At 42.7% G+C, this 27853-nt stretch overlaps 1 protein-coding gene across 3 annotated transcripts in view; it reads left to right on the forward strand.

Moving 5' to 3' along the window:
- Window positions 1-27853, forward strand: part of ptpro (protein tyrosine phosphatase receptor type O) — a 53031-nt gene that overhangs the window by 19005 nt on the left and 6173 nt on the right. Inside the window, exons 3-23 of one of the 3 annotated variants that reach the window (XM_040140681.1) lie at window positions 192-347; window positions 610-762; window positions 1915-2445; window positions 3023-3184; window positions 4028-4224; window positions 6024-6144; window positions 6328-6521; window positions 7970-8081; window positions 9139-9302; window positions 11609-11729; window positions 12732-12865; window positions 14443-14581; window positions 15757-15877; window positions 16687-16755; window positions 18634-18717; window positions 23419-23454; window positions 24204-24285; window positions 25246-25336; window positions 25773-25849; window positions 26717-26851; window positions 27698-27820. In XM_040140681.1, coding sequence (XP_039996615.1) covers window positions 192-347; window positions 610-762; window positions 1915-2445; window positions 3023-3184; window positions 4028-4224; window positions 6024-6144; window positions 6328-6521; window positions 7970-8081; window positions 9139-9302; window positions 11609-11729; window positions 12732-12865; window positions 14443-14581; window positions 15757-15877; window positions 16687-16755; window positions 18634-18717; window positions 23419-23454; window positions 24204-24285; window positions 25246-25336; window positions 25773-25849; window positions 26717-26851; window positions 27698-27820 — 3002 coding nt within the window. Of the gene's footprint in view, window positions 1-191; window positions 348-609; window positions 763-1914; window positions 2446-3022; window positions 3185-4027; window positions 4225-6023; window positions 6145-6327; window positions 6522-7969; window positions 8082-9138; window positions 9303-11608; window positions 11730-12244; window positions 12429-12731; window positions 12866-14442; window positions 14582-15756; window positions 15878-16686; window positions 16756-18633; window positions 18718-23418; window positions 23455-24203; window positions 24286-25245; window positions 25337-25772; window positions 25850-26716; window positions 26852-27697; window positions 27821-27853 lie in introns of those variants that run through there. The other 2 variants (XM_040140689.1, XM_040140699.1) reach the window with 2 other exon arrangements.

A 27853-nucleotide genomic window follows, 5' to 3' on the forward strand; every position in this document is an offset into this window, starting at 1 on the left:
ACATTTAATTCAATGTTTGCACTAGTGTTCTGTGAAGTTCTGCGGGTTCTGTGAATGTGTAGTTCTCATAAGACCCGTAACTGGTTTTAATCTTGTGGCTGAGGGCTGTGATTTTGGACATTTGTCTTTCATTCAGTTCTGTGTCCTTCAGACGTTTAAGGAGTTTGACCTGTGCCGTTTCGCCCCCTCAGAGCCTCTTCCCGTCCGCAGTGTTCAGATATCGGACTACAAGGAGTCTCCGGAGACCGGCGTGGTGTTCGAAATCGATCCTCCGGCCGGAAACGTCTTCAGCAGAGTCAACATCAGCTACACCGAGGGACAAGAGCGGCGATCCATGCTCTATAAAGGTCAGCTGTTTACTCGGAGGCTCCCTCCTAAACGTTGCATCTCTTCTGCGTCTTTACTTCTGTCCTACATTCTGCGCTGCATTTATCCGACGGCTGGAGTCGCCGGGTACCGGGTAGATTCCTATTTTGCGTCCAGCATGAGATGAATCGGTTTTGTTGTGAACGCAGGACGGTTCCTCGTCCTGGTGTTTTACCAGTGTTCCGGTTAAATGTCGTCATCCTGCAGATTTAAAAATACATTTTCTGCGTTTGCTGTTTGCAGATTTCTACAAAGGGAAGACCGTGTTCAAGCACTGGTTGCCGGGGGTGTGTTACCGTAACATCACCTTCCAGCTGATCTCCGAGGCCACCGTGTACCAGACTGCCATGGTCGCACAGAGTGACATCACACACGCACCTGTGCACCACAGGACAGGTGAGGAAGCACAGAGCTGACATTTTGACGTGTGTGGTTTAGTGAATCCTCTTCTCGTCTTTCTCTCGGAGACTTAGGTGTTAAATTTTTGACCGGATAAGCTTTGACATTTGTAGACGGGGAGCCGAGAGGATTCTGTAAAGCTCGGACGGACTTTGGTGAAGCCGAAACGGTGATTTCGGATTTGTTCTCATTCACCTGGGGAAAGCTTTCTTTCTGATAGACAAGATGAGGATTGATGAAAGCCGCCCCCCCACTGGTTTCGGGGGTCTTTACGCGTACAGCCCATTTTCTGTAACGTCTTACCTCCCTGCGGGAAGGTCTCAATGCCGTTCCGAAGCCTCCTCACAGTCCCAGGGTGAACTGTAGAGTAATGCTGGTGGAGGGACCCTGAATCCCTTCACTTTAGTTTGATTTGAATGTGTTTGCCTTGAAACGGACAGATTTTAACACCCACCCTGTGTATTTGCTCCTGTGGTTGTTAAAATCCCCCCAAGTCCGCTGGGAACGTGGAGAAGGTGTAAGCGCGCTGTGTTCAGTGTGTTTTTTGGTTTTCTGTTGAACGTGGTGACTGATGATCTGTGGTTTATTGGATGTCACCCTCTCGGCGTAATCGCAGCAGCAGAGCGATGAGAGCTCACAGTCTGACTCGTACGGAGCTAAAGGCTCCTGCTGCGTCTCCTCTGCATCATTGACACGAGAGAAACGAGAGAAACGATAGAAACGGCAGCGGACGATTCGTTACTGTCGTCGCTTCTCTTGGCGCTGACTGAGCTCAGAGAGCGAGCGGTGAGAGGCTCCTGAAGGACCGGACCAGCGTCTTTCCGACCAGAGCCGGATTCGGAAACGCGGCACCGCTGCAGTACAGACCGAACTGTGTCTGTGGTACAGCTCCAGCGGTCGTGAGTCGCTGCTGTGTCAGATGCTGTTTTACACATTTCCTGATTTAAATCACAATTTGCTCAATTCGAACAGTTTGTGTTCGTGTGTTTGCTGCGTCCCAGCGGTAGGCAAACAGCGGCCCGAGGGCCACATCCGGCCCTCCGACACCAACGTTTTTCTCCCTGTAGAAAGCCGAACGAATGCAACGGCCTTTCAAATATCGTCAGATGTTTTCAGAGGAGCTCGCTCTGTTCTGTTTCTCCTCCTCAGTGCCCTACCCCCCCCTCAACGTTTCCCGTAAGATCGTCCACCTGAGCCAGAGGGCTGGGCCGGGTGGAGCCCCCACCGCGGTCCCCCCCGAGGGGAGCCAGGAGAGCGGGCGAGCCTCCCGTCGAGCCCGGGACGTCCCGCTGATGGAGGAGCAGGAGGAGGAGATGCACGCCGAGGAGAACACCTCCGACGAGGGGGCGGGGGTTTCCACTCAGATCCCCCTCGACCCGCCGCAGGACCCGCCAGGAACCGCCACCGTCGCCCCCAGCGCGGACCGGACGACGGAGGCCGAGACCCGGAGCTACTGGCTGGATCCGACTGACCTGCCTCTCGCCGACAGAGAGGAGGAGTTCGTTAATGCCGTGGTGTCGGAGTACGAGGACTCCAACGAGCCGGGTTCGGCCATGGGTCTCCCCTCCGAACCCTCCGTCCTGCCCACGAAACTGCCCCCCGTCCTGCTGGAGCTGCGCTGGCTGCCGCCCAGACCCCCGACCAGTTACGACGGCTTCAACATCTACATCTACAGAGATGGTAAACACAGGAGGGTGCTGGGGATACGTGGGCGTGCGGGAGACGGCTGCCCTCGTGGCAAGGGACGTTTCATTCTGCCACCACTAATGATAATGATAATAACGGTAATGACAACAGCTCTATGTGTACAGCAGTTTTAAAAACACAAAGTCCCTTAAAGTTCCCCCGTTTATCTGTATAATCAGGATATAAAGACGTGATAACCGGTTTCTGACAGACTCTGATGCAGCTGTCACCAGATCCAGGTGTTTATCAGCGTCTCTGTCCCCGGCTCCAACTCCTCCATCAGCGGAGGCTGCTGGATGAACAGAACTAAAAAGTGAAAGGTGTTCTTGGATCTGCTCACAGCTGCATCAGAGTCGGTTAGAAACGTTACATGGGGGATTCAAAGTGAAGTTCTTACCAAGAAAGTTACAGGATTCAAGCAGTAAGGACATGAAATCAATACAGAGTTAAATATGATTAAAATGGCAAAGGGAAGGAAACGAGATCAAATCAGATATAAATAAAGGAGCTTGAAACAGAACCTAGTTTTGCTGCTGTACAGGATCTACCCAGTCTCTCCTCTCTCTTTCAGGCAACTCTACGGAAACGGCGACCGTGGATGAAAACACTCACGAGTTTTTCACCGAGCTGACGGCGCCGGGAACGTACCGAGTCCAGGTCGCCGCGCTGAGTTCGTCTGGAGACTGCGAGGCCAGAGAGAGTGCCGCCGACACCGGCTTCACCTTCTACCTCAGTACGTACACCGAGCCGCCAACGACGCCGCGGCGTCACGCGTCCGCTCGCCGAACCCCCCGAACTGTGACGTTACCATTACAATCAGTAATGTCATAAAATGAAACAGGACCCCAACAATGGTGGCTGTGTAAACGAATGATTATATTGATTAGTCTGCTGACTATAGGTTTGATTAATCAGTCAATCGTCAAGTCTGTTCATTTACCGTTTCTCAGTTTTTATGTGACCAACAGTCCAGAATTTTAAGAGCTTCAGTTTAAAAAAACCTGAAAATGCCTTAAATGATTAATCAGGTATCAAAGTAGTTGCTGATTAAGTTTCGAACTGATCAACTAACTGATTAATCGACTGTTCGTTGCAGCTCTGGGTTATTTTCATTTCACCCCTCATGTAAAAAACCTGTACTTTGCACTTCAAGGGAAGCTTCATTTTACAGTTGAAATGCAAATTCTGAGTTCACTGCGCAATATTGGATCACAACGGATTCCCAGAATTTCCACCTTAGATGACAGAGTCAGGCCCTTTTAATGTAACAATGAATGTTCCGATTATCCGTTAAAATGCCTTAATAAGTTACAATCTCTTAATTTATCCTTTAATTTTCCCCATAAATTCCCCTAAAACGACCTCAGTCACTAATCACATCTGCATCAGTCGCTGAATGAACAGAATTTGAAGGATTCGGTTTTGGTGTAAACTGACGCGACTGATCGAATCATGAGTGAAGAAACTTTCATTTTGGAGGTTTTGTTTTCACTGTCAATCCCTGGACCAAACCTATGTGGACTCGGAATCTCAGAGTCTTCGTGTTTATGGGATAATGAGTATTTGCCGGTCTCAGGTCCCGGTGGGGAGCTGCTGGAGGAGCTGCAGGAGCGTCCTCAGGCCGTCAGCGTCCGACTGCTGGACTCCAGCACCGCCGCCGTCTCCTGGGCTCTGTCCTCCGAGGACCACAACGGCAGCCTGGTGTCGGTGGTTTCTACGACTTGCCTGAAACCCAGCCTGAGCCAGAGGATGGAGAACACCTACTGCGGCGAGGTGAGGTGGACGGGGACTCCGGATCTGTGTCTGTTCGCTGCCGTGCTGGTTCATTCCGGTTTCGCATCCTAATCGAAAAAACACAGAAAACAAATAGACCTATTAATGATAATGAGAATAATGAACCTATTGGGGATGTTATTAAGATATATTTCAAGAAGCCGATTTATAAATTACATTGATTGAGGGATTTTTAAAAGATTATTATTATCTGCACTTAAAATGGACCAGAGAGCAAAAAAAGCCTTACCTTCAACCTTAAAAGACTCTTACTTGAAAATTGGTCTTAAAAATGAATAAAATTGTGTATTTTATAAAATAAAACAACATAAAAAAGAAAAAAGAAATTAAAAATACATGAAAAAGAGGAAAAATAATTATTTTTGTTTTTGAAAGTGTGAAATGTTGCTCAGATTCATCTGTTGTACTCTGTTAAATCCAAACTTCAGCTTTTTATTCATATGATTTTTTTATTTCTATTTTATAATTTATGCCTCCTGTGTCTATGTAACGTGTCCTTGGGTGATAGACACATTCAGTTTAATAGTCCAGTATGATGATGATGATGATTATTGTTGCTGTGTCTAAAAACTGCATGTGGCGTTTAGCACCACACAGAAGTTCACATCCGGTTAAAGTTAAAACCGGTCCGTTCTATTTTCTTAGTGGACTGTTAAACTGCTATTTTTTCCCAGGAACCGGGACCAGATTTTTGTGGATTTTCCCATTAAAACCAAGGTCCACGTTCCGGCTCCTCAGCCCTTGTTTGGGCTGAAGAGCAGAAAACAAATGGCTGAACGTTAACGGGCCGTCGTGCCGAGTCTTTTATCGTCCTGTAATGCATCGGTCTCGGCCGAAGTTTGAAAAACCTTTCCAGCGAGTCAAAGTGTGACCGAGGTGTGAAAGGTCCCCCCCCCCAGACACCGGCCGTCCCGAACGGACTTCCTTTGTGTTGATCACCGGGGCCGGTGTGATCCACGTCTTTACTGAGCAGAGCGTGTTTCTCAGTCTTCAAAAGCGCTGCAGACTGCCCCTTTAGGTCTCAGTGAGCATCCTTAGATCCTGTCCACTGCTGAAATCACAGTTTTAGGGCAACAAATGTGTGTGTGGGGGTTTAGAAAAACAAAGCCATAGTAGTTTTTTCTAAAGTTTTAAATCTATGAGATTTAAGTTGTAATTTCAAGAACAATGTTTACGTCACACTATCAAACTAAGCGACGTCACGACTTTTTCCTTGTAACGTCTGGACTTTGTTTTATAGTATTACAGGTTTTGTCTCATGTAATTATGACCTTTTCCATAATGTTGAAACTTAATATTTTTAAATGTTGAAAGTTTTGCATGGAAAATTCTGACTTTATTTTTTCTACTTAAACTGTTTTTAATTTTATTCTTGAAATAGAATTTACAACCTTTTTTTTCTGAACCTTGTTGCGACCAAATTCACTTCTTTCTCGTAAATTTCAACTTAATCTCATAACGTTACAACTTTCTTTTCAAAACATTTCAACTTTATTCAGGAAATATTGAGTCAATCCTCTAAACATGACTTTTTCCCATAAATTGCAACTTAATTCTCGAAATGTTTTGTCTCAGTTCTTAATATTGGCCTTTTTTTTTCTCCGACTTACGACTTTATTCTTATTCTGAGCCAAATACTCTGTTGTAAACAGTCTCGATCGCTAACCACTGAGGTTTGGGGAGTTTAGTGCTTTGCTCAGAGGCACCTCGGCAGTGGCATCGGCAGATTAAACAATTTTTTTTTATTTTCTTTGATTGTCTCTTTGACGTTTTCACAGGAAAACTCGACGAGTGACATTATTACAAACCTGACCCCTGGGGCTCAGTACAGGGTGGTGGTTTATCACACCAACGGACCCCTGATCAGTCCTCCGTCTGAACCCGTCATCATCGATATAGGTGATTATCCCACGACTGTGTTCACATTTATTCTAGCCCATTTCATCTCTCCGTGAGGGAGTTTTATAAGATCTTTCATGGGCATTCAGGAGCCTCGGCCCTTGAAAATTCATTTCTCCCCTTTTACTCGTACGTTAACTGTGAAAAGAGTGGTGATGTGTTTGTGTTTACACGATGTGTTAGAGCCCACCGGCGTCCGCGAGCTGGCTGTTTACCCCCTGAGTCCGACGGCGGTGATCCTGAGCTGGCAGCGGCCGTACCACGTCGCCTTCCGAAAGTACATCCTGCAGACCTTCTTCTTCAACCCTGTCACCCTGGCCTCGGAGTGGACCACCTACTACGAGATCGCCGCCACCGCCTCCGTCATCGCTTCCGTGGTAACGCAGACCGCGGCATGAGTCCCGATGTTTGTTTTGACCTTTAACTTCTCCCGTAGCTCCGTCCTCATCTTTCATCACCAGGCTTGTTTTTGAAAACCTCAGACTTCTCTGAGATACATAATGACTCCAAACCACAAAGTTCACATCACACACACACACACACACACACACACACACACACACACACACACAGTGTGTAGTGTACATATGCACCATTTAATGTTGTGGCTGATTTGTGTGTGTGTCGGTGTAAAATAGTAGAATACAGTGCATATGTGTGCAGATTTTCAGAAGTGACTTTATCGGGTTAGATATCCATCTTAAGCGGCTCTTTGTTAAACATTGTACAGCTTCCCTGTGTTCTAACCTATAACTGTATTTTCTTGAGTTATTAAGTTTGGATATTTGTCACCCACCCAGCCTGTTGGATGGGTGGGTGGGTCTCTCCCTTTACGTTTGCTGTGAATATTCAGTATCCAGAGGATTACTCAGAGTATTTTTGGTAAGGCCGTGTTTTCGGTAGCACCACCATCAGTAGGAGCTACACCTTATTAGCTCTATGCTTAAGACTTAGTGTTTTTCTATCATTACCAACAGACAGACATTTTATCTAGATCTCCTGAACCAGCCACGAGTAGATTAATAAAGGACCGACAGTTGTTTTTATTATCGATTTAATCTTCCATTTATTTTTTCAATCAACTGATTCATCGTTTGATTTATAAAATGTCTCGACTGACGTCTGAAGAGGTCTTGTTTTGTCCTACCAAAAGTCCAAAGATCTTCAGTTTACTGTGATTTGAGACAGTGGAGAAACTGACGTCAGAGAATGGTTGGCATTTTTAATTGATAAGTAAAACCATTTACCGATTATCAATATTCTGGCAATCAATCAACTAATTGTTTCGGCTTTAGATTGATGAATGAAAAATAAAATGCAGCTGCTGATACTTTGTGATACTGAATAATAACAAAAGTCATTATGAACTACAAACGTAATTTAAGGCTCAAATTGTGTCCTATTGTGTTTCTCCATTTCTATGATTCCTGCTGACAGAGAAATCCTGTCAGAGCCTCTGTTTAAGTGACTGTTCATGTTACTTGTTAGAAAGGCAATCAAATGACTACAGAGACAAAGCGACTACAGAGACGCACAATGACTACAAACAGCCACAAAGAGACGTTAAACAACCACAAAGAGGCACAAAACTGCTACGCAGAGACAAAAAACGACAAAAAAAGGACACAAAGATGCAAAATGACCACAAATAGATGCAAAGCGACCTCAGTGAGGAAAATGGCCGCATGGTTTGTGGTGGTTTTGTGTGTCGTTGAGTCTGTCAGTCAGAGCACATAGAGCTTGTCTCACGACTTTAGTCAATTTGCTATTTACATGTGTTTTTGCCAGTTTTCTCCCTCAGTTTTCCTTGCGTGTTTTCCCTCAGAGAGTGACTGACCTGCTGCCGGCGTGGTATTATAATTTCCGTGTTTCCATGGTGACGTGGGGCGACCCGCCGCTCAGCTGCTGCGACAGCTCCACCGTGAGCTTTGTTACAGGTACTGACCCGAATGCTGTTGTACCGGGGACTGTTTCTCCGCTGTGTGTCTGGATATTTTTACAGTCCAGAGAAAAGTCCCCACTTTGCAACTGCTGGTTAAAGTCGTATTCAAAATTAAAATATATATATGAACCTGTTATTGAATGTAACTGTAAACTCTTCATCTCATTTACTGACAGTATCTTATTTCTCATGTTTACTGTTGACATCAAAATCTACGTCGACTCCATCCATTGAATTTGAATTCAACTATTATCAGATGTATTTTCAATCCATGAGGCATCCTCAGCAGGTCAAACCACCACGTGCACCTGTATCTAATCCAATCCAATCCAAACCCAACATTACTGCCGTAGAGTCGCGGTCACGAGGCCTAAAATGTCCAGGTATTGTTGACACTGTTGCATAAATGTTAATTCAATTATATGTTTATTACTGAGCTCATAGTTAGGGATGTTGTTGTGCTGAACTTCTTTATATCCAGAGGTGTTCCTAATATTCTGACCCTCTCGTGTATGTAAACATAATTTAGTCCGGTACAACACCCCCTTTAACTTTGACCTCAGTAAGAAACACATAATTAAATTCACACGTTCTTAGACGATGTCAACAAAGAAGTCTTAACTTCGTAAAGGCAGAGATTTACGACAGAGTTCAGACTTTATCTTGTTAACAGCAGCACTGTTTTCACTCACTGATTATTTCCAGTCGCTGCTGTCAATGACACACAACACTTCCTGTAGATATTTCACATTGAAAGCCCACCGGCTGCTTAAAGGACACAGTCCATTCCTTTCTTGGTAGGCTTTTAATGTGAAAATATCAAGGAAGTGTTATGTTTCATTGACAGCAGTGATCAAAAAAACGGCAAAGAGTGAAACCGAAACTCTACTGTACTTTTTCCATGTCATTATGTTTTTTCGTTCACATGTTTAGTTTTCATGTTTATGTTTATTGGTGTATTAGAAATACTACTCACTAAAATGTGAACGTCCAAAGAGTAAACGTTAAAGTTCCACGATGACACATCGCTCACAAAAAGTCTTTGTCTCCAGCTCCTGAGGCTCCTCACATCTCCTCAGTGGATTACTCTCACGGCGTTTTGTACGTTCGCTGGACTTACGGTGAACTCTTCATCGACCTATCGCACTCCAGGATGCTGCACTGGCAGGTGGTCGCTGTTGGCAGGAAAGGACCCGAGAAGAGCTACTCCATCGATGTGAGTCGTTCGTTCGTTCGTTCATTCATTGGTTCATCCAGCCAGCACGAGTCAGACCTCATCACCAACACCAGTACTGTGCCTCACTGATGCTCTAATGTGTCTGAGTGGGATTAAATTCGTGCAGCAGGTTCAACATCTGGTGGAAAGACTGAAACCAGAAGACCGGAGGCTTTTCGTGAACGTGTTCGTTTCACGTGCTGCTCTGTCGCATGTTACGCCGTCACGTATGGTCCGCCGTGCACATACTTTTAACATGTAGGATACACTGCAGGGATAGAGGGGGAGTTGGAGTAGGACACTGTAGGTGAGCCACCTGTCCATCCAGCTTTTACGGCCCGTCAGACACAGACTGATGTTGGACTTGGGGATTCACAATGTTGCTGTGTCCGTTGTTTGGTGAAAAGTTCTGTTCATGTTTATCTCTTTAGGGAACTCTTAATTTCTGGATGAACTGTAGTTCTAAACTGGTTTCTGTGGTGGGTTTGCTCCCATATATTGCACAGACTCTGCGGCAGCAGCTTATTATTTCAGGGCTTAGTCGAGCTGCTATTGATTATCTCCTCTGGGTCCATTCGATGGTCCAATTAGCAGCCAAGGAATGACCTGCTGTCTCTGCCGCAGGAGCTCCAACTCCTCTTCTCCTCTATGAGGCCAATTATGTTCCCAGCAGCCTGGGACCTTGCTCACATCACTAGCTGTTTGGGGGTCGGAGGTGCTGTTTGAGGCTTAATTGGCCTGACTGATAGAGTCCACAGTAACTGGGTCAACCGTGTCGGACCTTTAAGAGACGCCTACGTGATGGATGGAGGCAAAAAGTTTGGAGCTATACCGTGTGATAATACTGTTGAACATAAAAAAACACTACACAGTATAATACAGATACAGTAACTGTGGCTGCAATTAATAATTATTTTCATTAACTGTTAATTATTCAAAATCACAATCCTAGAGCCCAAGTCTAAAACCCCAAAATATTCAACTGACAGTGAGATAAAAGTTAAAAACACTGGAACCATCCAATGTTCGCCGCGTTTTGCTTTATAAGTGATTTTGGGAGGTGGGGCGGTGTTCGGTGGTCACTAGGGTGTTCGGTTCGCTGTGGCGTTACAAAGTGGTTACTAGATGGTTGCTTTAGTGTTCCTGGTGGTTGCAAAATCAGTTACAGCAGATTACTAGGATATTCCAGGTTACCAGTGTGTTCTAGTCACTACAGGTGTTTTCACTCCCGACCCATTTGGTTCCGGATAAAACGGATTTTGGCACGTGTGCCTGGTTAGTTGGGTTTGTTAATGCTGCTGAGAAAACTGTCAGTCAAACCTTAGTGTGGACCAAACTGAGACCGTTAGAAAAGAGGGTCTCGGTCTGCTTCCAGACAGGATCGGCTGCGGTCCGTTTGTGGTCTGAGAGCAAACGATCCAACAACGGGTCCATGAATGGTTGAGGAGGCGCACTTCTAATCGAAGTGTTCTGTAAATCATTTTTCAACCATGGTAACATGTCTACCTGTCTGCCTGCTATTCATAACATTTGCAGCCTGTTGCTATGGTGTTCTTGGTGTTAACTAGGTTTGTTCAAAGTGATTGCACAAATGGTTGCTGTGGCGTTTTTAAGCGGTCTTTAGGTGGTTGGTACAGTGCTATTGGCTGTCGGTAGGTCAGCAGATTGTTAGATGGTTACCATGAGTAATGACCAGCTTTGTCCAGGTGGTTGCTAGGGTGATCTGGGTGGTTACTAGGGTGCTACCAGACAGTTGCTAAGGGATTTCTAAATGGTTGCTGGGTGGTTGCTACGGCGTCACTAATGGTTGTTAGGTTGGTACAAGCATGAACATTCAGCTCATTTAACATGACTTGATTTCAGTAGGTTGTTATATCGTGTGTTCAGCCACGAAACGGTCCCTTCTTCTACCTCGCCGCCGTTTGTTAATTAGAGATCTGATCATCCGAAGAAATATAGTTTTTAAAAGCTTTAGGCTGAGACGATCACGGAGACTGAACTGTGAAATAAACTGATGTGTGGATTTTAGCTTTTAGAAGGAACTATTTTTAGTTTGTATTTTCAAAAAGGATTTTGGAGAATAATATTTTGGAGAAACAACTTTGGTAGAAATGTTTCATGTGCCTTCGTGTGTCTTTACCAAAAGCTCGAATCATATAAGACGGAATCATTTGAACGTTTTTTAGAAAAGCAATATTTTGAAACACCGGGGGGCAGAGCAATATCAACAGTAACATCAACGGATATGTTGCACTAACCGTGTGTGTGTGTGCCTGTGTGTGTGTGTGTGTGTGTCTGTCTGACAGGTGACTCGTAACGTGATGCGGGCCAGCCTCCCTCTACCCCCAGGTGACATCTACAACCTGACGGTGACGGCCTGCACCGAGCGCAGCAGAAACACCTCCATGCCAAACATCATCAAACTGGGTCAGCATCAACACACACACGCACACGTATACAACACGGGTGTAGAGCGCTGCAGCCACCAAACATCTGCCAAACAGCTGCTCATAAATAAAGCAGCGGTCTCCCCTGGTGTAACCTGGTTACTGGTCCGTAGAAGTAGGGCATTTTACTGAGTCCCTTTAAACACTTTGCTGGGGAAGTAAAAACATCTGCTAGTTTAAAAAATGTCCTGTTTTTATTTCACTTAGTGCAGAAACAAAATAAATTTCAACTGTTTGATTTAACAAAAGATTAAATGTGATATTTAAGAATCAAGCTTCTTCTAATTACGTTAGTATTTGATTTTAACTGCGGCTGTGATGAATCACAGATTTTAACTGTGATTCATGGACCAGTTACCAGACAAGCATGACACTGCAAACTGAAAGGGACACCAACAGTGGAACTTACGTCCTGTCATGTTGAGACCAGGACCGTAGGCTTCGCAAGTACAAACCTGAGTTAGGTTTGTACTAAACGTCAGCTGACCCTCTTTCCTCTCAGCGCTGGAAGTGTCAGGCGATGTTGGTCTGAACTTTCTGCTGTGTGTATTTTTTTCGTGTCAGCCTTCTGCGGCTGTGCCAACTGCGTTCTCACCGAAGTGAACGAGGAAGCTGTTTTTTGACGCATTTCAGCCTAGACGTCCTCTGACAGGTGAAACAGAGGTGCAGGTTAGTCCAGGTGAATCAGAGCAGGCAGATGTCTGTTTACAGGACAACAGACAGTTAAAGAGAAACGTCGTTATCTCCAGTATGCTCTCAGCTTCCAACCGGCTGTTTCTTTTCATCTTTAAAGTGAATATGAAACTTAATTTTTTCCACTTCCTCTTCTGAGCGTGTTGAAGTATTTTCGTTCTCAGAGGAAGTGTCAGTGTTTTTCTGAGGCTCAGCTCGGCTCCGACCTTTTTATACCTGCAGGTTTTATTTACATGCTAACACAGATTGAGGGTTTTATTTCTTGTCGTGCTGGTTTTGTTTCACACAGAGCCGGCTCCCCCCAGGTCTCTGTACGCCGTTAACGCAACTCCCTCGTCCGTGACTCTGCTGTGGACCGAGGACGGAGTGGTCGACTACTACCAGGTCCTCTGCAGACCCAACAAAGCAAGCAAGGAGCTTAAGGTAAACCTACTGGTTCTGTGTTGAACCGTCGAAAACCCACAAATCCCGTTAGTTATGAGACATGCATTCTGAGAGAAAAGCAGCTCTGTAGATAATCTTGTGCTGAATTTGACTGTTGGTTTCCTGAGAGTTTAGGGGGTAAAACTTAATACAGCACTTTTAAAAACCTGGGTCGCAAAGTTTTTCAGTTACTGATGAAAAAATAGACACCAAAGAAAAAAAAAATAAATACAGTTTGCTCGATGAAATACTTGAATAAACATGTAAATGATAGAAAAAAACTCAAAGTGACAGCGAAAGGTAAATAAAAAGGGTAAAAACGACCATCTGCAGCATTTTATCTTTTATTTTTCTGTTTGTTTCGTCACTTTCTGATGAAACCAAGTAGTGATTCAGAAACTTTGATGCGAGACGATCCAAACAAAATAAATGACAATTTTATCACTTGTGAGTCACTGGAAAAATATTCCCTCGGTTTTTATTTCGAGTGCTGAATAACAAAAGCCCAAGAGGTTATGTCTGCTGCATCACAACAGTGAAACACCAGCTTTTTCCCATGAGGCTGAATTTGGACTCCATTTCCTGATCAGTGGACCGTCAGCTCTAACTTTTCTGACGACACTATGTGGGCGCACACTGCTGATTTTTAGCTTCTTTTAGAGTCTTACACTTTGCGGAGCTAATGAAGTGAAGTTTTTGATTTATTTATTTTTTTAACCTCTCTGGGGGTCGTGACATCCTCATACATGCTCAGGATAAATCGTCAAATACGAACAGTCTGTTTCGTGGCGATCTGCTGTTAGATTTAGATATTTCTAGGTCTGGCTGTCATTTTTAATTCAGCGTTGGAGCTAACGTCCAAACATCAGATTTAAAAGACACGTTTTATTGATCTGACCAGAGTTTTCTGGGTAAAGTTTACTCATGGCCTGAGGCAAAAAGCAGGCAGGGCAGGAAGAAAACGTGTGTAGTGTTGTAAAAGTAAACTGTGGGAGCTGCATGCAGAATTATACAGCGTTTTCTGAAATACCTTAATGTCATATCCGTCTTTTGACGTCCTTAGACTCACCAATCCTCCTCCTGTGCTGCGTGTGTTATTCTACCATGCAACAGAATCGATGTTTCCTCAATGAGAGGGCGGTGAGTTTCCAGTTAAATCACGGACACGACTGGGAAACAAAACCTGCTGTGACCGCAGCCGCGACGCATTTTGGGATCAGGCCTCGAGTTCAGTGGAATTAGCTCACGCTCACTCAAACTTGATTTCTAAAAAGGTCAAGTCCCGTTCCTTTCCACGCAACTTCCAAGTCGACTCGAGTTTTCGGCTCCGGCAGTCGGTGTGAGATTTGCGTGTGACCTTTGTGTCAGGCGGGTTGTCAGCGCATCAGCGGGAGGTTCAACCCCCTCCCTGTGTCTCGTCAGTAATTATCTCGTGGTATTAAAAAGGAGGTGAGGATATTTCCCCCAGGGCGACACAGAGCGCGACAGCTGATGTCTGCTGTCACGTCTTCACCGGCTCCTCTCTTCATTGAGTATTTAAAGCTTTTTTAAAATTATTATTATCTCGTCTCTTTCAGGCGCGGGAGCCTCAGATGGCCAGTTCTCACGTGGTGACAGTTTCTGGTTTGATGCCCTCGTCCACCTACAACTGCACCGTCACCAGCTTCAGCTACAGCACGCCCAGCAAACCTGCACACATCGCCATCACCACCGTGGGTAGGTGGCGCCGTCCGCTGATATTGTACCTGCATTACAGGGGCCGCATCACGACCACGGCGCTGTAGGAACTTTAGTATTTTTATCTTCGCAACATTCCCGAAAATACAGCAAACGCCTCAATTTAAACCAAAGTTTATTTATTACGGGCCCCAGAAATCCCTTCATTTGTCTTTTCATTTGACATTTGACTCATAATTCCCACATTAATTTGAAATATTTGACAAAAAATCCATCAATGATGGGTTTAAGGTGTTACGTGGTTAAGAGATTTAGGTTTATCTTAGTGCTCTGAAATATTTTTAGCTGCAAAATAATGAGATTTTAAGGGATTCATATTCAATATTCAGGCATTTAACAGGTTTACACAGATAAAGATAGATTAGACAGACTAAATAAAATATAAGATAAAATATATAAATATGAGATGTTTATTAATGGCTACATTAATGATATCTAATATATTATAATGCATAGTGCCTAATCTGCACTGTTTAATAGAGTTTTTAAATGGTGAAAACCCTTTCAAAATAAACTAAATGACATGAAAGCCGTCCCTGAATGTTCGCTTTGGTGTTCAAGTTATTTCCTCAGTTTAAATGGGGGGTTAAGGGCGTTTCATCCCTTTTAAAACGTCTTTAAATGAAGCAGACAAGCCACTAAAATACTCTCATATATTACACTTTAATCAAAATCTCAGTCAAAAGTACCTTCATTAATATAAGAATAATAATTATCATAATCCGCGGCTGAATTCCTGGAATTGTAATGTAATGAATGAATTCCGTTTCACGGTGTTCATTTCTTCTACTTTGCTGTGTTTTTTTCATCGCCGTCAAGGTCAACACTTCCTGCAGATGTTTCACATTAAAAGCTTACTGCGAAAGTGAGGTCGTATTCCTTTTGAGCTGCTCTAAGGCTTTTGGTGTGAAACATCTTTTGTGGGACGTGTTGCACTGAATGTGGTTGATGGGAAAAAAACGGCAAAGTAGAAGTGAAAGGGCTGAATGTTGATGGACTGATGGAATAAGTCGTTTGGAGATTGACTTTATACTGAATTCATCAGGCCAACAGGTGAACAGGGAGGAGTCTTACTCAAGTATTTTCAAATGTTAGACAGAAAGTGGGAAATAAAGGCCTGTCTATTAAACCTAGTTGTTTCCTTTTGTCTGCAGCTAAAGAAATGAACCCGAGCGTAGCGGCGATCTCGGCTCTGGCCGTCCTCAGCATCCTGCTCATCAGTCTGCTGGTTCTGTTCCTGCTCGTTCTACGCAAGAAACACCTGCAGATGACCAGGTACAAAACTCAACACCTTCACCACGATTCCTCTCTCCAACTATGACCAAACAAGCAGCATCATATTCTGTTTGCATGATTCACTAGACACTAAAGTTTTAGTCTCATTTTCGTTGTCTTTGTCTCTTCTGAAGAAAACGTATTATTTGTGGTGCATGTGAATGAATAACACTTTGCCCCTTTGTCTGTCTTTCACTTTTAGTTTTTATTGACACAAGTATGAGATAAATTACAATTTTAGAGATACTATCTCATAATTTAGATTTACCATCAGTATTTTCTTTTTTTTCTTTATGTATTTTTTCTTTCTAGCAGGCATGTGGCAGAATCTCGCTTCCACATATGTTGTGAACTGTTTAAATAGATGAACAAATTCAAAAATTCAAAAATCTTTTTTCTTATCATAACTGTCTTAAAAAGTTTAAAAAAGTTTGCATATTCATTTCATACAGTTGATGTAGTACTTTTAAGTTTCTGACCTACCTTAGTATTTTTAACTTTTTATCTATTTAATTTTTTTGTGTTTTGTAATTAGTTTGTGTAGGAAGTGGTTCATGGGCTCACTTCCTGCAGATAGTCACCCCCCCCACTCTCACCATGTTTCCTGCTAATTAAGTTCGTTTCAATACAAGTCAACAAACTCCTATCACATCATATCATAAATTTTCAGATATTTTCACCCTCATACTTTAAAGTTCACTTCCTGTATTTACTGATCAGTCATCAAATATTTGACTTCCCCAAACTGCTCTGTACTTTTCTCGGCACTTGTCTCCGTGCGAAATGTTTGTTGGTGTTTTCTGTTTTAGAGAGTGTGGAGCAGAGACTTTCGTCAATTTCGCTTCATTTGAAAGAGACGGAAAACTCCCTTACAACTGGTAGGATCCCCCTCCGTTTGTTTTTGCATCTTCAAATCACAATAAAATGTGAAAACAGTTTCTTTAATTCAAAGTTAAGTTGAAAGGACAGAAGCACTTCACAGTCCTGAGACCTGAGTGGATGTTTTTTAGCAGGTTTGGAGTTTTTGCCTCAGTAATCACATATCCTCAGTTTGGATGTCAAAGCTGCAAACACCCTCGAAAGACCCAATCAGGGGCAGATTAGCGGCCCACTGGGGAATTGAGGAGGCAGATTAGGGATTTAAACATGTAGCTTCAGATTTTAGCTCGTCTGTGGCGCTTTAAGCAGCGCAAGGCGGCGGCGGCGGCGATGACGACGACGACGGTGGGCTCAGCCCCCCTGCCTGCCTTCTTTGGACCAGCTGAAATGGGGTGTTTGTTGATGATGAAGATTTCCCTTAATCTCAGATTAAAGGGACAAAATGTCACTTTTGGAGTCAGCTGTGTTAAATTCTACAAAACAAGAAACAACAACTCATAGTCATTCATTCATTTCAAATTGGACTCTTTTAAAGGAGGAGGAGAAAATGTCTCTTCCAAATGATAATGTGGCTGATGGATCAGATTCAGTCCTACATGTTTGATTTATGACAACCACTCAGATTTGGACATTTGTGATTAATATAACAGCTGAAAGACGGTCAGTTAAGGCAGAACCTCGGCTTCCATCTGCTGTTGTATTTGACCTTCCATCACTAAATGCACATGTCCATCAGAGCGTCGTCTTCTTAGTGTGACGGTGGTTGTGTTTATGCTTTGACTGTGCATGTCAGCAGACCTCGCCGTTTGGTGTCACAGCAGTGTGGATGTGATGAGGAAAGGTGATGTCACCACTGATGCAGATGAATCTGAGAGAAGATCCTTATAAAACAAAGTTCCTTCACAACAAGTCCGGTAGTTTTTCTGAAAATCCCAGGTATTAGAAAAATAACTACGACCCTTGTGTTTAGCACTTTATTACTTACTTTATTAGGTACAACGGGAGCAACATTGTGTACGTTATGTACAGTATCACGCCCTGTAAAGATGTCAAGATGATATCAAGATGTCATGAAATTGTCTCTCTCCTAAGCAGGATGAGACGGCAAACATTTTCAAAATGTTCTAGGTCCGGGCATCCTTCTAAACATTTTTCATACAAGTGCTGATAAAGTACCTGATTTTCAGTAGCAAAACAATACCTTTTTAGAGATAACCAAACATGTTTTTCATTTCACAAAAGAAGAAGTAATTCATTGTAAATATTGTGTAAATGCAAACAGATGCTCAAGAACTTTGTTTAAATAAAACACTGACCAAAACTGGAAAAAGCTTCATTTTCGAGAACAGATGATGGACGCCCAAGTGTGGATGAAAAGAATATTTAAAAAAAAATCTGACTTTTGAAATGGGTCCGCATCAGTGGCGCCACCACCCGAGCAACACAAATGTTAATGAGATCATCAGATTCATTAAGGTGGCCGTGGCGTGGTTTGACGCCACCACCGAGAGACAAACTGTGGACTGATTATACATGTAGAGGGTCCTGCTGAGTGTTGCATTGTGGGACAGGCCGGGAGGACGCAGTGATGTCACAGACTCAGGCTGAGGTTGTTTAAATGAGACAGAGCAGCCATTGACGTCTGGCAGCGAACAGACTCCTGTTGTCCTCCGGAGAGACAACGGGACACTTTCTGAACGGCTGCATGATGCATTAACTCTGTGTTCAGCACTAATGTGAAGCTCTCGACGCTCTGTGCCTCTTTACTAATGGAGCACCATGTTCTGTCCCCAACCTATCGCCCCCTGGTGTCTGTTTTTCTTTATTTTTTTCTTGTTTGTGTTTTTATTTTTATTTTTTATTTGAACCCCCTTCAGGCGAAGAAGCCTCTTTGCCTTCCTTACCCTACTGCCATCCTGCCTTTGGACTGACTATCTTTTGGCTTTTTATATTAATCCTTGGTAAGTAAGCACTTGCTGGCCAAAAACACTGCACTTCAGGGGCATGTCTTAGCTGAGCCACAGCCCACAGTATTGACCAGAGACATAGTTTTACTCTCCATTTGAACCAAGGTGACTTTAGTGAAGAGCCAACAGATCACCTTTGGATCCAGAATTCAGTGATAAGTCTGGTGGTGTTCTATATTTTTCTATGTTTCAACAAATCCCATGAAAAGACCAAAACCAACATGTTTACCAGTGTGTGTACCTCAAGGTCCATTTGTGGGTCTTCTTCTTCTCTCCATCTCCATGTTTCCACTTAATTAATAGACATAATATACTTATCTTGAATACGAATATGTATTTTGTTAATTTATTTTGTTAATAATACCTGTCAACCCTGTAATTTGGTGGTCCCCAGGTGGAAATGAAATGAAATAACCAAAACCAACACCATCTTTACTGATGCGGTGTACCTCAAGGTTCGATTCAGGATCCTATTCTTTTTTTATTTTTATTTACATAGTTCTTCATGGTCAAATAATCAGTTGACATGATCTATTCATTTGTATGCAGATGATTTACAATTATATTTTTACTCTCAACCCTTCTGATACCAACAGGCCTGTTAGTAATCTGGCTGCCTCAAAGTTTAGGCACAAAACAACTTGGTAAAGGGCAGAGGAACACCATGGTTTGGGTTAAAATAACCACTTTGTTTGTTAAGGTTAGGGGAACTTTTATCATTGTTAAAATAATAACCACATGGTTAGGGATTGGTCATGGTTAAAAGAAACCAGTGCTGACTGCCCGTAGTAAAGGGGAAACAAACAGTGGACTCTGGTGTCCAGCTTTTTGTTGGCTCATCCATCCCTCTAACCTCCTCCCTCAGTGGACTTTGTGACTCCATAACAACTGTCACACTGTTTCCTCCTTTGCTTCTGATGGACAAGAGTCCTAATTCCTATGACCACTAGATAGCGCTGTCACTTGAACGTACACAAATGTTGTCATTGGAAATTTGCCGAAATGAATGATGCTGTCACTTTTTTTGGGTGGATAGTCACGTCATGGTTGACCTTAATGTACTGCTGGGGTAGTTACAGAAATCTGTTGTTCCACAAGGCTCAATTTTAGGCCCTTTGTAGTTCCTAATTTACATAAATAATCTGCCTAATATTTGTAAATGGGTACAAAATATTTATTTACAGACAACACAACCATATTTTATTCTCACAGAAACTTTTATGACCCAACTTTCATTTGATTTTACTTGGTGTTAGGAAAACTCCTTTTGTGTTATTTCGGCCTAAACCGCATGTATCAATTTTCACATAGATATCGTGCTTTAACAAGCTGGACTGAAAATTTCGCATCTGATCTCATCTAAAATAGCAAAAAACAAAGGCATAATTGGCATAATGAAATACATGCTAAACTTCGGCTTTAAAGGATGTTTGTATCACTTTCGTAATAACCCCTTTAGAAACAGATATAGATATATTTATAGATATAGAGATATAGATGGATATCTATAGCTTGGGTGAGTATACTTTACAACATTGCAAAAACAATATTAGTAACAGATGAGATTTCTTATAATTTTATTTTGTGTAGGCTAAAGTCAATTTGTCACCAAGGAATTAACTCTGCTCTGGTTAACATTAAACCTGGTGTCCCTTTTTGAACTTGATATCCAAATGTGATCTATCTAATGTTTGTAGACGGGCGTCTACAGTTTTATTTGTGGCGGATACAAGTATCATTCATTCTCGTTGAAACTTAAACAAAGAAAACACAGAAACTTTATTTCAGGTTATTCAAGTTTCTGTGAGAATAAAAGATACTTGTTTTATCCAAAAATAAAATGTTAGATGCTAGTTTACAGGCATTACGTTGTTCATTTTTGTCAGTAAACTGGAAGGGCACTCAGAGAGCGCAGACCTCCAATAGAGCCAGTGTCAAATAACATACACCAGACTTCAGAGTAAAAAATTCAAATTCGTAGTAAATGACCCGGATTTGCCCCAACATTTAATGGGTTCTTCACTGACCCGTGCCCCATCCCTGCAGCAATATAATAACAAACAAATTTTTTTGTTTTTATTATTGTTATTATTGTTGTTGTTATTAACAAATAATAACAAGGGCCCTCAAATGTATTGTTATTTATTCCAATGTAAGTGACACTACCAGGTTTCCAGAGCCACTTCAACACGATTCCTCGGAGCAACGTCACCTGTCGAGGAATCAACACAGCTACTCTTTTAACATTAAATCCGGTGTTCCACAAGGCTCAGTTTTAGATTCGTAATTTTTTAATAGTACCTCTGAGTATTTGGGGCAGAGGGGTGATGTGTGTGTGTGTGTGTGACTGAGTCAAAATAAACTACAGCGTGTGTGTGTTCATGGTGATAAAGGACCATGTCCCCCAGTGATTTCATCACTGATGTGGTTTTAATTGGTTGGAGCTCTATGGCTCAGGGGAATAAGATATATTAGGCTTATATACACAGACAGTCCTTGTCAGTAGGAGACATTCAGTGTTGGTTTGAGTCTGCGCATGGGGTTTGATGACGAAGAGGAAAATGGAGAATACCACCAGACTTGTGCAGAAAGCTGCACTTTGAAATAAAAATGAATTTAAAGTTCTGTTGGCTTGACGGGGAAAACGGGAAGTCAGCAGATGATTTTTCTGACATGTTGAACTCTGTCTTGCAATGCTGTGTCTGTGGTTGTACTCTCAAAGTCACACCGAGTGTGTTTCTACTAACATGTTGGATGTAGCATGATGCTAACTCTTGATGCTAACTATGGCTTTGCTCCATGTTTGGTGTCTGCATGCCGTCTGTCTCTTTCTTTCTTGTCTTGTTTGGGTTTTCACTTTAGCCGTCACTATGTAGTTCTGCCTGTAGAAAAGTTACTGTATGTCCCATATTCTATGTGTGTTAGACTGTAGCTGTTATAGTGCATGTTTCTGGTTAAAGGTTGCTCACTGATTGTGTTATAATGCCCCCAAATTTCCAAATTTCCTCCCGGTTGACTTTAAAAAAAAAAAAAAAGTTCAGAGCTTCAACTCATCAAAAGTGAGCGGGGAGGAAATATGGGGGCATTTTAATACAATCACAGAATTTATCTAAAAAAAAAAAAAAAAAAAGACTTGACTTGGATGCAGAAGCATGAAGTATAAAAGATAAACTACTGTAAATGTAAAGAGGCTGCATGTTTGATGTGGAGCAGTCTCCGTAAAACGTGTTTGAGTTTAGGACAAAAGACAAATTTCTGAGCATGATGTTTTTATCCTTTTTATTTCATAGTGATGGGGTGAGTTTTCTGGGGCTGGACCGACGCGTGGGTTCCATACTGGCCTTTTGTGGAAGTCCACAGCTGCCAATATTAAAATGAAATCATTTAATGAAATTGAAATTTAACTCTCCATTTTTGCTCTTGATGTATGACAAAACAAAATGTAAAATTTATTTTCATTGTTTATTTTTATGCTTGAAAATCCAATAATTACTGCCCAAATCAAAACTTAATTGATAGATAATTTTCAGTGCCCTCCAAAGGATAAAACTCCCATAATGATAATTACATTGAATTCAAAATTGGCTTTTCATTTTCACTGTAAAACTGGCAAAAGATTTGAAACATAAACAGGAAAATAAAATTTCATACTAGACTTTTGCATTGGAATTTGAATTATGTCCCAATTTTAGCTTATGTGTAATGAAAATGAACATTTGGATAATGGTAGAATAAAAAAATCGTTAAAGTCAATTAATGAGTGGGGCCATTTCCATTATCCGTTATCATTAGAAATGAGCTTAACGTTTTGAAGGATCATTTTAACCAGAATGTAAAGTGTAAAATTAAGAGAGAAATGGCAAAAAATATATATATTATTTTATTACTCAGGACCATGAAGCTCTAATTAAATATTGAGAAAAAACTTGAAATATGTAATGGAAAAGGAAAAGGGATTCATTTATAATGTTAGCTTTTTGTTTTCCATTTCTCTCCCGTAAAAATCGGAATCATTCCGATTCAAATACAAAAGTCCAGTTTGTATTTTAGACGTTTTAGTTTAGATTTTAAAAATTGTGGTTAACGTAATTTACGATTAAACAGAATTTGAAAGCAAAACTTTTTTTTTTCATACAGTAAATACACACACAAATGGAAATTAATGTTTAATATGAATAAATAATTTAATTTCAATATTGGCAGCGCTAGACTTATATTCACATTTAATAAATCAACTTTGAAAACGTGAAATAACTAAATTTCCTGGTCACATTGTTTGTTCCTGTTGCCTAATTAATTTTTTTGAGGTCTGCAACGGCACCAAATTAAATCAGAAAAATCGCCTTTATTACCTCATGGTTATCAAAATACAGTTTAGAACTTTTTAAAAGTAAAAATACAGCGTATTTGAGAATTGCTGATGTGAACCATCCTACTTGAATAACAATACATGATGCAATCAGCAGGTTCACTCTAAAAATATCTATTTGTATGAAGAATTAAAATGTCTTCAACTCAGTAAAGGCTTTAAAAACCCACGTCGGTCGAGCCCCAACGTCTGCAGAGGTGAGATGAATGGCTGAGTAGGACGAGTATCTTACAGTATAATGTCATGTGTAATTTCGTCTCCCTGTAGTAACTGATGGGTGGTGTCAGAAATCATCATGAGGAAATTTACATGTCTGTATTTTATAGGAGCAAGACAGCTTTAAAGAAACGGAAGCTAACAAGGTAACAAGACTAAACGACAACAGGTGGCTCTCAGCCTGTGGGCTGCATCATCCGCTGTTTTTATTCATTTATTTATTCTGTGTGTGCGTCTGTGTGTGTGTGTGTGCGTGTGTGTGTGTGTGCGTGCTGCCATGGCACTAATACGACCATCAGCCAGAAAACAGAAACCATCTGAACAGTTTAATGCAGCAGATGAAAGTGAACCAACGGCAGAGTTTAACGTTCAGACGGGAGGAAACTGAGGCTGAGAGAGAGGAATGAAAACATGGAAACATGGAAATATGGCTGGACAGACAGTCAGAGCTAGATTGTAATCACTCAGTCTTGACATACGGTTAAAACTGTCGAGTATAAAAACACGATAAAACTCAAATCTTACTTCCAGTTTGGTCCTGGTTAGAAAGGTAAAACGAACAACTGCTTTATCTTTATACGAGGTCTCCTGAAACCTTTCGGCACAGTCCATTGAATCCATATTTTTGCTCTTCCACACGGGCCTTTCGGGCTCCGTCTTCCTCGGATGTCAGGACGAGCGCTCTCAAGTTTTAGTCAGCGTGAGCTTCAGGTGTAACAGGAAAGGTCGCGGGTCATTCGTCAGGATAATTCGTGTTAGATTTTGAATTTACGTGCGTACAAGTGGAAACGATATTTCATCCACTGCGTAGACGAAGCAGGAACGTGATGCGTTGGTCCTGAACTTTGGCCCCTGTCGTGTTATTTATCGCAGAATGTTTTCTTTACGATTTCAGCCCGGTGCAGCTGGACGACTTTGACGCCTACTTCAAAGAAATGAGCAAAGACTCAGCCTACAAGTTCTCCCTGCAGTTTGAGGTGGGTTCGCTTTAACCTCTGGACTCTCACACGGTCACGCTCGCCACGTGTGCATGCACAAAATATTCCTGTTTACGTGCAGCCGAGTACACTCAGATTACCGTAGGACGCCGCCCTCTTTCGGTCCTTCGGACACCGGCGTCGTGACATTTGCTCACGTCCAAGTCTTTCGTAACGTTTAACACCAGCTGCGTTTCTCCGTCCGTCCACAAACGTGGGCTTTTCTGTTGGGCTCGCATCTCCGCCGTAAAAGCCCCAACTGAGACATGTCACATGTCCAAAGAATGCTCCTAAACCCCGATTCACGTCGGCGCATCCCGCGCGTCGTAATATGCAGCCTACATGACCCGTGTCAGAGTCTAGTGGAATATCCGGGTGCATGTAAACGACTGACGATTGTGAACGTTAGAGCTTGTGGAAGTACAGAGTGTTGATTGGTTCCCTCATAAAATGTGACGGGCTCACAGCTTTCCAGATGAGAAAGTAGCCGTTTAGATTTTGGTTTATCGACTTGGGATTTCGGACAGGAAACATCCTTCCTTTGTGAAACTCAACCGTGGCATGTAAATCTGATATTCGCTGCTGCCGCACTCGTCCGTCTGTGAGGTCCAGATTCATGTTGTGTAACAGAGCTTTTGGCGGTGTCTCATCATGACGTAATGTACCTGACATTAACGACAACGGGTGCGTTGGATGGATTCACCTGAGCAGAGCTGAGCTGCTCTCTCCTGGATCCGGACCCCAGAGTTGAACCTGAACTTTACTAATGTCGAGGACATTTCACAACGTCATCGTGTTGCCCGATGCGAACGCTGTGAAGTCGGAGCTGAAAACCACTCGATGTGATAAACGCGTCAGAGAACAAACACTAGAAACCAGATCCCGTTTCGTTGCTGCAGAACTCAACGCGATCACATTCACGGTTTCTGCCGCAGTTTTACACCCGTGCGTGTTTTTCAGGAGCTGAAGAGCGTCGGTCTGGATCTGTCTCATGACGCAGCCGACCTGCCCGTCAACAGACCCAAGAACAGATACACCAACATCCTCCCATGTGAGTCCACTTCCTGGCAGCAGAGCAACACACCAACACTCATATTAATGTTTAATCTCACGGATTCTGACGAACCAGGGGAACGTTTGTTCGCTGTCAGGGTTCAAATGTCCCGACGTGTCTGAGACATTTTGAGGTAAAATAAAGCTCGTGTTGTCTGAGCGTCGTCAGACGTCCACAGACAAATATTCACCCCAAACATTTCAGGTCAGTTTTGTCAAAATAAGAATAAAGGGTCAAAAGAAATGTTAGAGCACCAGATATCAACCATAGAAACTGTTGATCAGCAGCTTGTGTGTTGTTCGCTGGATGTTTGGGGTTTCGGCTGCGCGATCACCTCCCTGCTCCAGAGACTAAAGATGCTGCAAGGAACTGACGCACTTTGATGATGAGCATGATGAAATGTTGACTGACTTTAGAGGAATCTTCTCTCTAGACGACTTCAGCCGGGTGAAGTTGATCTCGATGCACAACGACGAAGGTTCAGACTACATCAACGCCAACTACATACCGGTGAGTACATCTGCCCAAGTCCCTGATACAGTCCACAAGCATGACTTTTTATTAGATTTCCATCGTCCAACAGTGGTGGAAGAAGCGCTCAGATCCTTTACTCAAGTATCGATACCATAATGTAGAAGTAATCCATTACAAGTACAGGTCCTGCACATCCTACTTAGTGAAAAGTACAGAAGTTTTAAAAGTCACGGAGGCTTCAGCTGCTTTTAGCTACGTCATAGACAGGGAGAGAGTTTAGTCCACTGGTTCCCAACCCGGGGGTCGGGCCCCTCCAGAGGGTCACCAGGTGATTCATGGGAGAGCGAAGAAGAAAAAACACAGTTAAAATATTATTTTTAATAGCTAAAAATAAATCGTTTCAAATTTGCATCTGAAACACCAGCAAAAGATTGTGTTTTCATATTTTGAGTCTATGGAAAAATACTTAAATTAGAATTCTACTTCCAGCTGGTTAATGGAACCATGAGACAGTCCATCATGTGGGGGGGGTGTTGTAGCTCCGTGTGCACAGGTCTGAGCCTGAGCTCAGGCCAAAGACCCTGAGCTGCTGACAGGTCTCCACGTTTTCAGGTCTCAGGTCCGGCAGGACTGTAGCAAAAGAGGCAAACGTTGAGGGTGTGTGTAACAGCTGGGTTTTCTTTAATGCCGTGGTTGAGGTTTAAGTCTCTGGCCTCGGGTGAACCCTTTCCTCTCTGATGTGGAAGCTCAGGATCTCACAACTACGACATAAAGCCTCTATTTTCTTTGGTGAATGCGCTGCACTTACGTAATATACATGATCTAACAGCGTCAACATTACATTCAGTGTGCAGACATATTCAGAAACTTGGTGGTAACTGTGTGTTTCCGTGTGACGTTCAGGGCTACAAACACGCTAAAGAGTACATCGCCACTCAGGGCCCGCTGCCTGAGACCCGCAATGATTTCTGGAAGATGGTTCTGCAGCAGAAGTCTCCCATCATCGTCATGCTCACCCAGTGCAACGAGCGACGGAGGGTGAGTTTCAGTTCCGCTTTCTCGGAGAGGAAACAGGACGGCTCGGCTTTATCCTCACAATGTCAGCGTATCGCCGCCGTACGTCATCCTCGGTTTCCTGTCTTTCTTCCCTCGGAGCTATTCACAGACTCATGTCACACAATGGCTTTTACATCCATGGAAACTGATTCTTTTTAAATAGCACATTCCTCATCTCAGTTGAAACTGAAAGAGCCCAGTGCCCAAAAAAAAACAACAAACTTCTTGATCTTTATTTCATTTTATTTTTTGCAAGCGGGAAAATAAGGGATGGTTTTGCATCTGCTGTATCAGGTTCAGAGGTGAGACAGACGACCCCGAATCACAAGCTCCACAGCTAATGGCATGAATTACTCCTGTGACAGGCATTTGGTATAAGTACAACATTACAAATTTAAAAACTCAGCTCATTATTACTGTGGTGAAACGTTATTTCATCCTGGTTCATTTCTTTAATAAGAGTTTATTAAAGAAATTCTGTTAAATGAACCAGGATGAAATCATTTCTAATAATGAGCTGAGTTTTAAATCATATTCGCTTGTTTCACTGTCTAATGTTATATTCCACAGCACCATAAGGTGAACAACACAGAAAATTAGAACATTACAATCATAACTTTGAAAAATCCAGGATAGAATCAGATGAGGAGGCTGCCGTCTTAAAAAAAAAAAATAACCAACTTCCAATGTACAACAGGGTAAATTCAAGATAGAGAGTCGTTTATTTCCACATCCAGCATTCGCTGTTTGACCTCGTGTTAGACTCGACTACGTCGCATGTTGAGTTTGCGGCTTGTTCTGCTGAAAACGACGGACTTGTGTTTTCAGGTGAAGTGTGATCACTACTGGCCGTTCACAGACGAACCTGTGCTGTACGGAGAGATCAGCGTGGAGATGCTCTCCGAGAACGAGGCTCCGGAGTGGACCATCAGGAAGTTCAGACTGGGATACGTGAGTACCGGTTTACCAACCTGAGGCGTGGGG

This window comes from Xiphias gladius, chromosome 2 (genome assembly GCF_016859285.1).
Source record: "Xiphias gladius isolate SHS-SW01 ecotype Sanya breed wild chromosome 2, ASM1685928v1, whole genome shotgun sequence".
Classification (NCBI taxonomy): Eukaryota; Metazoa; Chordata; class Actinopteri; order Istiophoriformes; family Xiphiidae; genus Xiphias; species Xiphias gladius.